Genomic DNA, 14,297 nt, shown 5'->3' with positions numbered 1-14,297 from the left:
TATTTCCTATAGCACCATCAGAATTAAATTACCACGAAAACATGACATTGGTCACCACTTGAAATATAGTCACTTGCGCACAAAAACATTTGAGTACATAGAGTCTTTGCACAGTCAACAAAACAAAAAGCTCACGGCTCATTCAATTGGGAATTGAAGTTCTAATGCCCTTTTTAAGAAACAAAACTGATAAAGAGAAACCATCCTTCCTTGCTCTTTTTGCTACCCCTCCCTCCGTAGCCTCCAAAGACATTCCATAACACTTGAGGCGGGTATTTCGTTCAAATTAGTCGAAAGCTCCAATAAATATGCCTACCAGGATGGCATAGTCCCCACAGGACCAAAGAAAATCGTCGCTATTAACAAAAATAAAAAGTTGTTTAAAAATATGTTTCGTAGTGCAAAATGAGGGGGGGGGGCAGAGGTGACTCGTGTGTCTTCTCAGGAATGGCCAAGTGTATTAAGTTGAAAGTTTCACGGAATACTGAGAGGGACATTGAACTTAATCAAAAGAAACTATGAGCAACCAGGTTGTCGAAAGGGCATGTCTGGCAAATTTCAGAGACACCTCAGAACATTAAGTTGAAACTTCCAGGGAACATAAGGGGATGCTGAACTAAATCAAAAGACGCTATGTACATCCAGGTTGTCAAAAAGCATATTTGCAATGTCTAAAAAACGGCTAAGGGTATTAAGTTAAACTCTCAGAAAACGGTGATGGGAATATTCAACTAAATCAAAAGATACTACGTATATAGGTTTTCAAACGGGTGTATTTGCAATATTCCAGGAACTGCTAAGGGTATTCCAGGAACTGATAAGGGTATCAAATTGATGTAAAAAGTATTGAAGATACTTTTTACATCCGGATTGTCAAAATGGCGTTGAACTAAATCCAATGAAGCTATGAGCATCCAGGTTGTCGAAGAGACGTATCCGTAATATCTCAAGAATGAATCATAGTAATAATCTGAAATTTTCAGGGAATGTTGAACTAAATCAAAAGATTCTACGTGGATACAGGTGTATGTGAAACCTCTCAAGAATGACTAAAGGTATGAAGTTGAAAATTCCAGGGAATGTTGAGTAGGATGTAGAAATGAATCAAGAGATTATGTGCATCCAGGTTGTCAAAATGACCTTTTTTCCAAACCACACAACAATACGCTAACGTCAAAGTCACAAATAAAAAGTCAAAAGAGTCAGAAATAAAGACAGCTGAGCGATGCCTCTGACATATATTTATTCTCTTATTCCATTTTCATTCATAAATACTCTTCTTAACATTCTCCGAGAAGAATTCTTTCGAGTACATTGTCTAAAGGTTGCTATTGAATGAAAACCTTAGTTCCAGAACCTTCCTAAACCTTGGTTTCAAATTGAGTGAAATTTATTCAATGATTGAAATCAACGCTGAGAGGACCTAATTCAACTTAAGAATCTAAATAGATTCCAATATTTCAATAGTTAAGCAGAGAACCCAAAAACTAAAAAAAAACGTTCCTAACATTAAACAATAGTAAAATTTTGGCAATAAAAAAACTAACAGAAATAAACTAGAATGTTTTTCCCAAACTGAAGATCTTCCAAGGGAAGCATTTTATCCTTATTACAACCCGATACAAGCACAAAAAAAGTCCTATAATAATTCAAAAACTTAAAACGACCAGAAATTACTGTCAAAGATGCATGAAACAGAAAACGAACGGAAATTAAAATAAATAATCACACAAATCATAAAGATGACAGATACTGAAATGCATGAATAAACAAATTTTAAATCGAGTAGAAATAAAAACTGAAACTTAACGCACATTCCACCAAACTTAAAACGCACAGAAATTACTGAAAAACAGGAGAAGGGCTCCTGCCCTCCCATCCCTAAACCCACGAAAGGCTATTACGTCATTTGTATTTTACTGAAAACCAAATATATTTTGAATATTTTTCTTTTATAATTGTAACGTTAAACGTCAGATATTTCTGTTAAATAAAATCTTGAATCTTGATTTGCTGACATTTCCTGGAATTTAGATTATTTTATATTTTACATTCAGTTTATTTCCATTATTTCTTTCCAGTCATATTAATTATTATGGTAGCTGTATTTTACTTATTGTTCGTCGATAACCATACAAAGCAAGCCACAATGTTATACATATATATATATATATATATATATATATATATATATATATATATATATATATATATATATATATATATATATATATATATATATATATATATATATATATATATATATATATATATATATATATATATATATATATATATATATATATATATATATATATAAAGTCCTCAATAAAATCCAAATAACGCGATAGCCTTTAGTAGGTTTTGCGGGAGGTGAGCAATAGCCAAGGTCATGTTTGTTTTAAGGTTTCTACTCATTATGAGATTTATTTATTCATCAGTATCTGTTATCTTCATCTTTGATGTGATTGTTTAGATTAATTTTGTTCATTTAGGGCTTCATTTTTTTATTGATAGTAATTTCTGGTCGTTTTAAGTTTGAATTATTGTAGGAATTTATTTCTGCTCATCTTAGGTTTTAAGATGGCTCTTTACTTAGAAAACTTCTTTTTCATTATTTTATTTTCTATTATAAAGATGACAGGCAAGCAATTTTTAGATGAGAGGCAAGCAACATACCCGGTATCTAATACAATAACTGAATAGACATTAGTCTAGAGGTGCATTGCACTCTAAATGCGAAGTTTTTTTTTGTTTTTTTTTTTTAAGCACATGGAAAAACTTTTCAATTTCCAACTGACACTGAACATCATTGCAAACCGAGCCGTCCCTAGGGTTGGTAGTGCCCAGGAAAAAATTACTAAAGCGCCCACCTCACGACTCAAATATAAACAAAAAGGATCAAAGTTGAGAATTCCCCAGCCACAGCACCCCTCCAAGCCACAACGACCAGGAAAACTGCCCCGTTTGCCTCCCCTCTACGAAAGGCTCAGATTACAAATAAATAGTTTCTCCTGAGTAATTTGTGGCAAAGAATTTATTTAAGCCATTTATTTTACCCTTTTTCTTCGGCCCTGAACATTAGTGTGCCATGCAATTAATAATCAGAAATCTTGGCCATAATCTTAGTTTTTAGGGTATTATTTCGAAATCATTCTTAAGTTTCATCATATAGTAATGATCTCCTCAGAAATATCAGTAAAACAGTAATTTTCCACCAATGAGCAATTTAAATATATGCAACTATTGATCATAATAGTACCAATTGCTCACGTTACATAAAAAAAGAAAGAAGAATCATATGCTTTGATGTTACAAACTTGAAAACTAATATGAAAGTTATATAGCAGAACAAAGTTATTAAATTTGTGTTTTGGAAATATGTTTAGAACTTTAATTGCCATCAATCAGCGGTTAAATCATACAAAACTATATATCAGAAAAGTGTCAAGAACTTTTACAAAAAAAACCCTTGTGAATAGAAAAATAAGAGAGAGCTTGGATTTAAAACTTGACAAATAGTCAATAAATGTTAGGTAGATCCGTGCCGCGCAAGGGATTTCTCGGAATCAAATAACTAAAAGAGCGGCCAAAAGGCCGGAAACAAAATACTCGCTTTACTGGGAACATTTTCTTCCAAATTGATACACAAAAATCTTATTTTAAGCATTCGTTTTCAAAACATATTAGAAAGGTGGAAAGAGAAACTTCTTGAACTTAAACTTCTTTAAAATTCTTTTTAACTCCATAATCCTTCTTCTATATGCGAAAAAAAGAAAAAAAAATAGCACATGAAGCAGGCTTCCTTGGAAAATCTGTTCACAAGAAATTTTATATGGACTAACTGAAAGAAAGAGATACGCGATCAGGAAAAATAGACAGATTAGAAAACAAACTTTTATGGAATTTCTAAACTTATGTTTATCCCTAGATAGTGCTGAATTTTTAGTGAAAATATTGTTGATGTTTCCTTTCAAGTAAAACGTTCTCAAGGATTTTGACACTTTAATTATTTCTTATAATCTAATTGGAACCTGACCATGGCTTCTTCTATCTTTTCCCTCTCTTGGCTATTTTGTGAATCCATTCTTGAAATTTGGTCATTGTGTATATTGAGGTGACGCCCAAGCTATCTAAGCTGATTTTTAATAGAAATATACTAAGAGCTGAGTTTAAAATTTTAAAGAACTATTTAAGCACATTTTAAAACATCCACTTGGGCAGCAAAAATGGTGCGCAAAATTAAAGCTAAAAAATTACCTGAAAAGTCGTTCTGAGTTGCTGAACAGATCTGGAGATAGACAATAAACAACGCAAGGCAGATATGTGAAGTTCTCTACAGCCTTCATTTAAAGCTGACATTAAAGATGGCATTAAGCCCTCTGTCTCTAAGACCCTTTTCCGTATTTCTTCATCTGAATCTGCTAGTGATGCAAAGGCCTAAAAAATGGCTATAAATAATAGATCGTGATCTTATTGACGAGAAAGGAATTTCAGAAGGAAATATTGTCGTTTGAGGATCTATTTAACATTGAACAAAGCACACAATAAAGAAAAAAACATTGGGTTTCCTGGCCAAAATCATCTATTTGGCCGTCTACAATACGTATCAATTCTCAGCATAGTTAACACAAAGAATAGCACGTTTTGAAGGAGAATGAGATCAAGAAAAAAATAAAGGATACGAAAGGTATAACCGTTGAAATTATAACTTCTCCCCAAAGCTGCTATTCCTAGCACATACACGTGGCATATAGTGTTGGTATTAAAATCAGCAATGTATCAGTGAAGCTAATGGAACCTGAATTCCATAATATTCAACACAAATATAATTATGTACAGTGCTATAGTTAAGCAAACACAATCTGAAACTGTTTACCAAAAATACATAGGTAAATACAGCCTCAAGAAGGAGGGGGGGGGGGGTAATAAAGAATTTCTAACAGGAGGGGGAGGGTCTGGAACACAAATAAAGCGTATTTAGACCAGAGTTTTCATATTTGTGTTGTAAAACAGGTAGCAACAATGTAGTATTAGTTTATTTCAAGCGCTATCTATATGCTCCATGTGCTTCACATCAATCTTGGCCTAAAATTTGCCTTGTTTTCAGGTAGACATATATACCAAATAAAGACACTTCTGTGTACTGCAATAAAAAAAATAAGAAAAACATTCAATATCTTGTAATTAGAGCGATATATAAAAAGTCCTTTTATTTAAAAAGTCATATGTACGCGCAAATTCATGCGCGCACATATATACATAGCACCAAAATTAACAGCCATAAAATAGAAATTTATCGTCCGAGAGTACCCGATATAGATTTAAAAAACAAAACTGAGAGTTCCAAGTCCCACAACTGCTGTGTGCTACACAGTAAACTTCTATTACTATGATTCTGATTTACTGTATTCTATTAAACTCTACCTTTTGGAATCACTTTAGTAATATTTAGAACCGTCTGTTTAACACTTTCAGAGATTTCCAAGTTACTCTGGATTCAAACAGCTGGTTTTCCAGTTCATGACTCATAATGGTTTACCTGTTGCGTTAAATGCTTAACCGTTGAAATTATATTAATTTAAACATTTGAAATATATATGCTGAACGGAAAATGGAGGTATCAGGCAACCTATTTCTATTTACGAGAATGTATCCTCTTATGTATGATATAACCTCCCAGCACGAGGAAAAATATACCCTCTAGCAACACCGCTTGCGTTAGAGATTCACGAAAATCAGGCCTTTAGTATCCAAAATTTCAAATATTAAACCTGGAGCTATTCAACCTTGTGTAACCTCCCCTTTTTGACATTAACGTTTTAAAAGATGCAGCAGACCGATCTTATTGAAACAATTCTCCATTTCTGTAAAACGTGTTAGGCGTGAGCCGTCTTGCGTCAGAAAAATGTAGCTGTATGAGCCCTAGGGTTGATCAGATTCCTTGAGCGTGAACTTTCGAGAGAGAATGGAGACTACGGCACTGTGAATCAATAGCAAGTGTGCCTTTGAATATTTTTAACTATCTCTGAATTGTATAGTTTGGAGCAGTAACAGGTCTTCTTTGTAAAATTTAGTATATATAACTTGCATATAACACTGAAATTTCCCATAAGTTAAAGCTATGGACAAACACCTGGAAAGGTGATTAACCACCGACGATATCAATCTCATGTCAAAAATGGATATTCAAAATATTTTCATGGCAACTATGCAATAAAAGCAGGTTAAAATTCCACCACAAAAGACGGTTGGCTTAGAATAAACAGCTTATTTAATGCCTTCACTGAATTTTTTCATCAGCTTTGTTTTGTCATTGAAAAAGCCAAACTTAAGCTTGCGATGTATGTTAGAGATAATACCAACTCCAAAATCAGATTCATTTTTTGTTCAAATGATGTCATCTTCATTGCAGCTTCAAGCCGTGACTAAATTAGACCGCTGTTCCGAATTCAAGCCATTCAACAGAATAAATGACCCGAAACATGATGACCACTGAACCCTTCTGGCATATGCGTATATTGTATTCACTTGGGATTGATACAATATCGAAGTTTTTAATTGCCACCTTTTCAGTACGTGTAAAATTGGTAATAGATGTACCGGTGGCTCAAACTAATATGTGATCGATTAACGTACAAGTTAATGTATAATGTTTGCCTGCCCGCGCGGCCTGGTAATATTTACTTATTGAAAAGCACTACCTAACTAATCTCCGAATGATCCTAATTCGCAAGGGGCATGACATGGCTTTAGATAAAAGGTTGGGTGGGGAGGGGGCCATATATGAGGTCTTCTAGTTATACATCCTTACGTTATTCCGATTTTAAGAAGGCGTCACATATTCGCCTTCCTACTAAATTACATCCCCAGGTGGTCCAAATGTAACAGATTAGTACACAAATATCATAAGCACTGCCCTAAACATAAAGCTAAGAACAAACTCAAGATCCAAGTGATATTTTCAGGTAGGTTCTACAAATATAGTAAAGAATTTGAAAATACTGTTCTGTAGTGCTAAGGAGCATAGGCAGAAGTGTTAATTGTTCATCCTGATTTATCTGTCGCATCCATTCTCTTGGGTCATAAAAAGTTAATTTGCCCGAAAAAGAAGTCATATGCATAGCCACTTCTCAGGTTACAGATATGACCCTTGCTATGCGCTAGTCCAAAATACCAAATTCACTGCTATTCTCTAGCAACGTAGTATGTAAGTAGGGAAATTCTAAGCCAAGTCCGATTCCGTACCGTCATGCATAAACTTGATCGGTCAATGATTTCAACTTTTACAGGGCTAATAAAAATACACTCTGTGAAATAACCTAAAATAAGCACCAGTGAGAGCAACCTGAACTATAGGATATTCACCCTTGAGGATTCCGAAAGTCAAATGTCAAACAACGTTGATTGTCGCAAAATTTACATTTGAACAGATTCAGGCATCTGGTAGAGACAACCCCTGGTTTAACCTCGATTGCAAGATAGCAATTGGAAAAAGCAAAAATAGTTAATAAATTGGATGTTACTAGAGTGAGGAAGACAAAATGAAACTAGTCTAAGCTCAAAAAGTTGAAGTCCCAAGTGATTTGACAATCTTGACAAATTATAGAAAACATAACCAGCTGGCTTGAATACACCTTATCAAAATTTTGGTGGAGGATGATCAAGAGGACGTTTACATCGTCAAAAGGTTTTTCTTTTGAAGTTCAAGGAAATATTAATATAGACCTACAATCAAAATCCTGATGCTCTTTGTTCAATGTTCATATGATGGCGAGTAGGGTAAATAGCCTCTCAACTCCCCTCTATGTACGGATAACCCTAAAACTTTAATGTGTGTCTAAATATGACCAAATTATTTTTCCCAAATAAAATCCCAGATACTGTCCTGAAATACTGTTTCACTTAGGTAGCCTGACCTTTACGCTTTTTTTCTGACTGTACTTTCATTCTGAATCTTTCCTCCAAATTTTGAAAACAACCTCTATTGTCGAAACTCACTTGACCCTTCTCCACAGTATCAGAATACGGTAGTAAGGTGGTCTGTAGTTCCACCACATATCTACTGCTATATTTAAAAGGCAACGTTTGATACGGACATGCGTAGTATTCTGTTTTCTACAAATAAATAGGATAGAATTTATTTATAACCCGTTGTAATGCACTTGACAAACGGAGTAAAGAGAAAATAAAAAAAAAGTAGCAAAACGAAAACAAATGACAAAAATTCATAAGATACATAAAAACTGAGAAACTTGTTGCGTGACAAGATGAAATATTTACAAAATATCAACTACTATCCTACATAACGTTTTCACAGACAGATCTACTGTTTTAGGATGGGACTCCAGGGGTTTCGGTAAACTCAGCTGTTATAAGCTTCAATACACTTGTTTATCGAAGCAGTTGGGTCTATAATCCCGTACCTTCGCGTAATCCAAGAGTTCCTTGCCCAGGGGGGCACGGCAAGCAGATACTTTACGTATCGAAAATAAATGCTTCGTAACTGCTTTCGATCTGTAGCTGTGAATGCTAGCCAGAACGGTGCAAGATACAGGAAATTTGGGAGCGCGCATGCGTTGTAAAGTCTGCTTAGCAGTTGACGGTTAAGTCGCAATTTACTGGCTACCAAGCTACCGTAAGCATTGGCTGTTCGACGGTTAAAATGGCGGATTAGTAGACTTCTTGTTGTTTTTAGAGAGTCGTCGATTGGGAGGCCTAAACACCTCATTTCGGACTTGGGAGCGAGCGGCACACCGTCGAGATTAACTGTAAATCCTTCCGGTACGTTACCCCAGTTGAACATTACTACTTCCGATTTTTTAGGGTTAAATTTCTGATTGATCTTTGCGTATTCTCGACTAAGAGTGAAAAATTTCTTTCAAACGAGAGTACTGTTCGACTGGGATAAAAAATGTAATCTGCATAATCTATAAGCCATACGTCGATTCCTTCTAAAATACACGAGGGGGTGGCGTGGGCTTGGGCATCGAGAACACAGTTATTGAAGGCAACTGGAGCTATAAGGCTCCCTGCCTAACCCCTTCTCGGACTGGTATTACTACGTGCGTAACAGTCCCATCAGGTAATTTGACTACAACAACCAAATGGGCATACATATCATACATGGGACGGATCACACAACTATTAAATCCATGCTTAAACAACTCAATCAGAATATGGGCAGGAATCAGCGAGTCAAATGCACGGCTTACATCGTGACTCCCTAGAAATAGTGATTCACCAGAATTATCGGCATCAATCAAGATCGATGAGAATGCTGTCAGAGAATGGACGCACCCTAAACCCTGCCGGAATCCAAACTGGAACGGAGGCATAGAACATTTGTGTAAAAGCTCAGGCATAACCGGCGTTTCGAACACCTTGCAGAATGTAGTAGCAACCGTTATAGGCCGATAAGACGAGCACTCATTCAGTGGTTTATTCTTTTTGGGAACAGGAGTAAGGCGGCCAAACGAGAATGAAGCGGGAACTTTGCCTGTTACAAATACCATTTGAAAAAGGAGCGCGAGGTGTAAAAAAAACGACGGAGTAACGAGCAAAAGATGTTTGGCACAAACATTATCACTTCCTCGAGAAAAAGGCTTTTTAATTTTGCGCACAGCGTTCCAGACATCTGACACAGAAACGATAAACACGGTTGAAAAATCTCTTAAAAGTGTTTCATCAAGATCAACAACAAAGGCATGCTCAAGTTGGGAGGGAAGTGCAAAGAAATCTCTCAAGAAATGTTGCTGCCATGCCTCTTGCGAGATACTAGCTGTCGAGGCAGGTTTATCATTTTGCCGACAGATCAAACTCTTCCACAGTAGCGCCGGATCATTTATAACCTTTTCTGAAAACTTAGAACGTATGGCTGCTCTATTTTTTTCAAGCTCTTTCGCGAAAAGACGCTTCGTAGAAATGCGAATTCAGTTTACAATACCGGTGTTGGGCCTACCACACTCAATCCATATACCTAGCCGAAATTTGGACTTGCTACAAGCGTCAGCTAACCATTGGTTCTGAAACCAGCCTTTAATATGAGTGCCAGTTCAAACTTTAATATGGGGGACACATCGTGCCTCAGCCTGTAGTAACGCATGCGAAATAAATGATGAATGTTATTTATTTTGAGACGAGCTTCAGCTGTAGACATGGCGACGAATGTTTGGAGCAGGTCGAAAGGTATTTCTATCTTCAAAAGTAATTCATCGACGCAATATGGGTCGATGGCTGATAAGGCTGATACCTACATCAGCCTTATTCCAAACGACAACGGTGCGCCATTTAGGTCGCTGGATTACAGGCGTACGACTGAATGGTGAATTAATGCGGAACGACAACAGTAAGTGATCCGAAGCGAAAAAATCACGGCAAACATCTACAGCTACCGAATTATCAAAAGTACTACTTGACACAAAAACGTGATCGAGGTTAGACACCGATACAGAGGTATATATATACGTAAAATCCGCAGATTTCGGTAAAAGAGCACATTCACTTGGTATAAGACTGAGCAAAAGAGCAGATCGAGGGCTTTCAGGTTTAGTCACATCCCAACTAAAATCACCCAACAAAATCCACTGGAAGTTATAAGCTTTCACCTTGTTAATAGATTTACCGAGTTCTTTACACACCATGGCGAACTTCCTTTCAGAGCTATCATCCCTATAATCGGTAGGTAGGTAAATGTTAACAATAACTGTTTCACTCATTCTCACTGCTAGAAAACAATCGGAACTGGAAAACAGTTCAAAGTCTATATTGCCACTGATAACCATGGCGAGGCCACCTGATGGGTGTCCTCGTCGCTTTGGCTTCTTTGCTGGTACAAGACGGAGGAAATGCGATGGTAAGGCATCAAAGATATTTTTACTTTCACTCGAGACAAAATGGTCTAAAAGGCAAATAATTTCTTCCGTGAGGCACAGTTGTTCCTGCACAGCTAATTTAGCACTCACATTACCGCTCAGATTCCAAGAGACTATACGCTTAGTTGTGTGAGACTCAGTCATTTCGAACTGTTAGCGGTGACGACTTGGCTGGCTTGTTCAACAGGCAGCTAGCGTGGTAGCACGTATGTTTGGCACTTTGACACTTCAGGCAACGCATCTATTTTCGGCAAGGATTGTCTTTGTTTGCGCCATTGTCATTTTCAGCCTAGTGGGCACATTTTGGTGTACTTTTACATTGCACAGCTATGTGACCAGATTCGTGACAATTATAACAGCACCTCGGAAGAAACGCAAATTCGTGGATTCGAAAACACTCAAAACCAACTTTAACAGAGAGCTTGGTTGCAGAGTCGAGGGCTTCGCGACTTGGAAACAACAGCTTGAAAGATCGTGACATACCACATTGCTCTGCCTTTTCCCAACCAGCGATTAAACTACGCACATCCTCCACGCGAGGGACTCGGGTATTCCTTTAATTATTCCAACGTATGCAGGAGTTTTCACTTTCGTATCAGATTCTGAGCTTTTAACTTTGATTCCCCAAGCTATTTTATCTGCAGTCGCCGTTTGAGAAACGGCCACACGCCATTCATTCTTACCAGGCCTTAGCTCAACCTTACTAGCATCTAAGGTTTCGCCATACGTTGACTCAATAAAATTCTTCCGTTCTAGCGGCGTTTTCAAGAGTGGGGGGTTCTTCACGACGACAGAGGAAGCCAGTTCCACATACCACCTTGTATGGAGCTTCCAATTTGTGTGGCACCGTTGATCACGGAAACCAGACCAATACACCGCTATACAACTCCCTCTGACTACATAAATTATTGAGCAGGAATATTTGCAAAATAGCTTGGTCACGCCTTCATTTAGGGCCAACTCCCTTGGGTGCTATCCCCTCACAGTCATCTCTTCATTCCTTGAGACAAAGGTTCAGCCTATGCTTAAAAACTTGGTAATAAGCCTAAGCAAGGACTTGACATATCAGGCCCTTGCCTTGCTTGTCACTAAAAAGTATATCACATAAAAATAATAATAATAATGATAATAATAATGATAATAATAATAATAATAATAATAATAATAATAATAATAATAATAATAATAATAATAATAATAATAATAATAATAGTCAAATGGAGCAAAAAATCTATTTAAGGGTCATTTCTAGTTAAAATTTGCCTCCCCTTCCCCCTCACAAGGTTTTTACGTTTTTAGTTTAGGAAATGGACATGATACAATTTGTTTATTGCAACGTAATTTTTTTATTATCATTGTTATATTAAAGCGAGAAAGGTTTTATATTAGTTACGAGCCGCTTCAGATTTTGTTATAAAAATAATTCAACAAGCAATTTAATTGGCAAAAGTACCCACGTAAACCCTGGGAGGAGAGGCATCCCTTGCCCTGCCCAACAGAAATCAGAAAAAAATTGGCAGTTCTTCCCTTAAAATCCTAAACTTTTCGTATAATTCGCGTTTGTTTTTGTTTTTTTGCAGGCTTTTGAAAATTTTTATGCACGATGGTTCGGATATTATGCAAAATCTTAAAACAAATCTCAAAATACAGGCCATCAAAGTTATGCAAAAAATCAACTGCGAAGTAATTTTCCTCTACTCAAGAATTATGCACAGAAAGGCAATGATAATGATTCAAATATGTTGAATAGCAATAAAAGAAAGTAGTACGCAACAACAATAGTTTCTTACTCGAAAAGCTGCATCTCTGAGCTCATTTTGCACTTTTAAAGGATTGATCCTTGGGCCTAAATTTACATATCTCCCACAGCCTTTGGTTGTATCGAAGACAGGTACTTTGAGGTACTGGGCGAGATGAGAGATTGAATGATCACATATTGCAGCAATGCATTGCAAATCAGGTTCACTTTCGATCAAATATGAAAGAGTTCGAGCAGCTTCCACACGTTCTTCTATAGTCCGGTCACAATGACAAAGTCTTACCTAAAAGGTGGAATACTTATCAACCAAGTGCCCTTAGTTGAGGGTACTTAGTAATCATCTTAAAAACACTATGTGTGTATATGTATGTATAAATTTATTGCCCATCATAAATGTAAAATACAACACTAATGGAGTATAAAGAAAGAAAATAGAAAAAAAAAAATTCTGACAAATACAAACAGACCCAAAACAGAGAAGAACAGACAAAAAGAAAAAAAAATTTACAAATAGGGGTAATTATATGTAAGAACAAACCTATTATCAAAGACGGACAATTTCAGAGGTGCTTTCACCAATAATCTGCCTCCGATATCTCTCATTTCTTTTCTGTACCGCGGACACAGGACTTGCAACTCCATACCGCGAGGAAAATGAGCTGTTATTAATCCAGAGAGGCAGCCTTAGCACATTTTTTGCATACTTGTAAAAACACTTCCGTATATCCTTAATATTTGAAGCAGTAAGAAGAGACCAAAATGGTGCAAGGGCAAGTAGATGCGGAACAGCAAATGCATTATAAACGCTAGCTAAGATACGGCGGTTAAATTTAAACTTTATCGCAACTAGTAAACCATACGCATTCCTAGCTTTTCTGGCAAAAAAACTATGTAATACCGAAACAGAATTTAGATCACAATATTGTTTAAGTGTAAAGTGCTTCTGAGACTCCAGCTCCCTTTTTGCATAATTTCCTTCTTTGGATAAATATTGCCTTCCAATTATTATGTCACTCTAGATTCCTTATGGTTACTTTCAGGAAATTTTGACGCCTAAACCTCAACTAAAATAAATCACAAGAATCTGAACAGAAGACAAGAACTCGCACTCAATTAAGAATACTAATAATCAATTCTAGCATAAGATGGAAACTTTGGTATTTAATATCAGTACTTTCACTGTTTCAAAAAGCTTAGAATACATTTGGTCAGAACTTTTTACAAAAATCTTAACTTTAATTAAATAAAAAAAAAATCTCAAATGAGATTAAAGAGCACCAATAACACTTAAAAAAACAGAAATTATTTCATATATGAAGGGGGTTGTCCCCTTCTCAAACCCCCGCTCTTTCCGCTAAGGCTTGACCTCTTGTCTTAATTCTTATAAGTACCAAGGAGAGTAAAAAGAAAACCTGATCCTCTAAATTGACTCAGTAGAAATTCAAGTAGCCATATACGTCTTAAAAATTAGGAAAACCCAGTCTTTAATAAAAATTAGGAAACTCAATTTTAATTAAAAAGACCTCCATATTCCGTCATGCAATTTCAGCATTTAGCAGGGGTCAGGTTTGAAAATGAAAAATGTGTGTGAAAAATCAGCATAAAATGAGCGAAAAAACAATGTGTCATCATGGAGCTCTAGAAAGTGTAACTTTTTTGACAAC

General features: G+C 36.2%; 1 protein-coding gene across 2 annotated transcripts in view; it reads right to left on the bottom strand.

Moving 5' to 3' along the window:
* Nucleotides 1-14,297, bottom strand: part of LOC148948651 (armadillo repeat-containing protein 8-like) — an 81,611-nt gene that overhangs the window by 25,826 nt on the left and 41,488 nt on the right. For both annotated transcript variants that reach the window (XM_089094030.1, XM_089094031.1), the window contains exons 6-7: nt 12,665-12,916; nt 4,261-4,440 (exon numbers count right to left, since the gene is read on the bottom strand). In XM_089094030.1, the coding sequence (XP_088950156.1) occupies nt 4,261-4,440; nt 12,665-12,916 (432 nt within the window). The remainder of the gene's footprint in view (nt 1-4,260; nt 4,441-12,664; nt 12,917-14,297) is intronic.

This window comes from Artemia sp. Qi Xiang Cuo, chromosome 9 (assembly GCF_049724085.1).
Source record: "Artemia sp. Qi Xiang Cuo chromosome 9, ASM4972408v1, whole genome shotgun sequence".
NCBI lineage: Eukaryota > Metazoa > Arthropoda > Branchiopoda > Anostraca > Artemiidae > Artemia > Artemia sp. Qi Xiang Cuo.
Note: the sequence above shows the minus strand (reverse complement) of the source record. Positions and strands in the feature narration are given on the sequence as shown.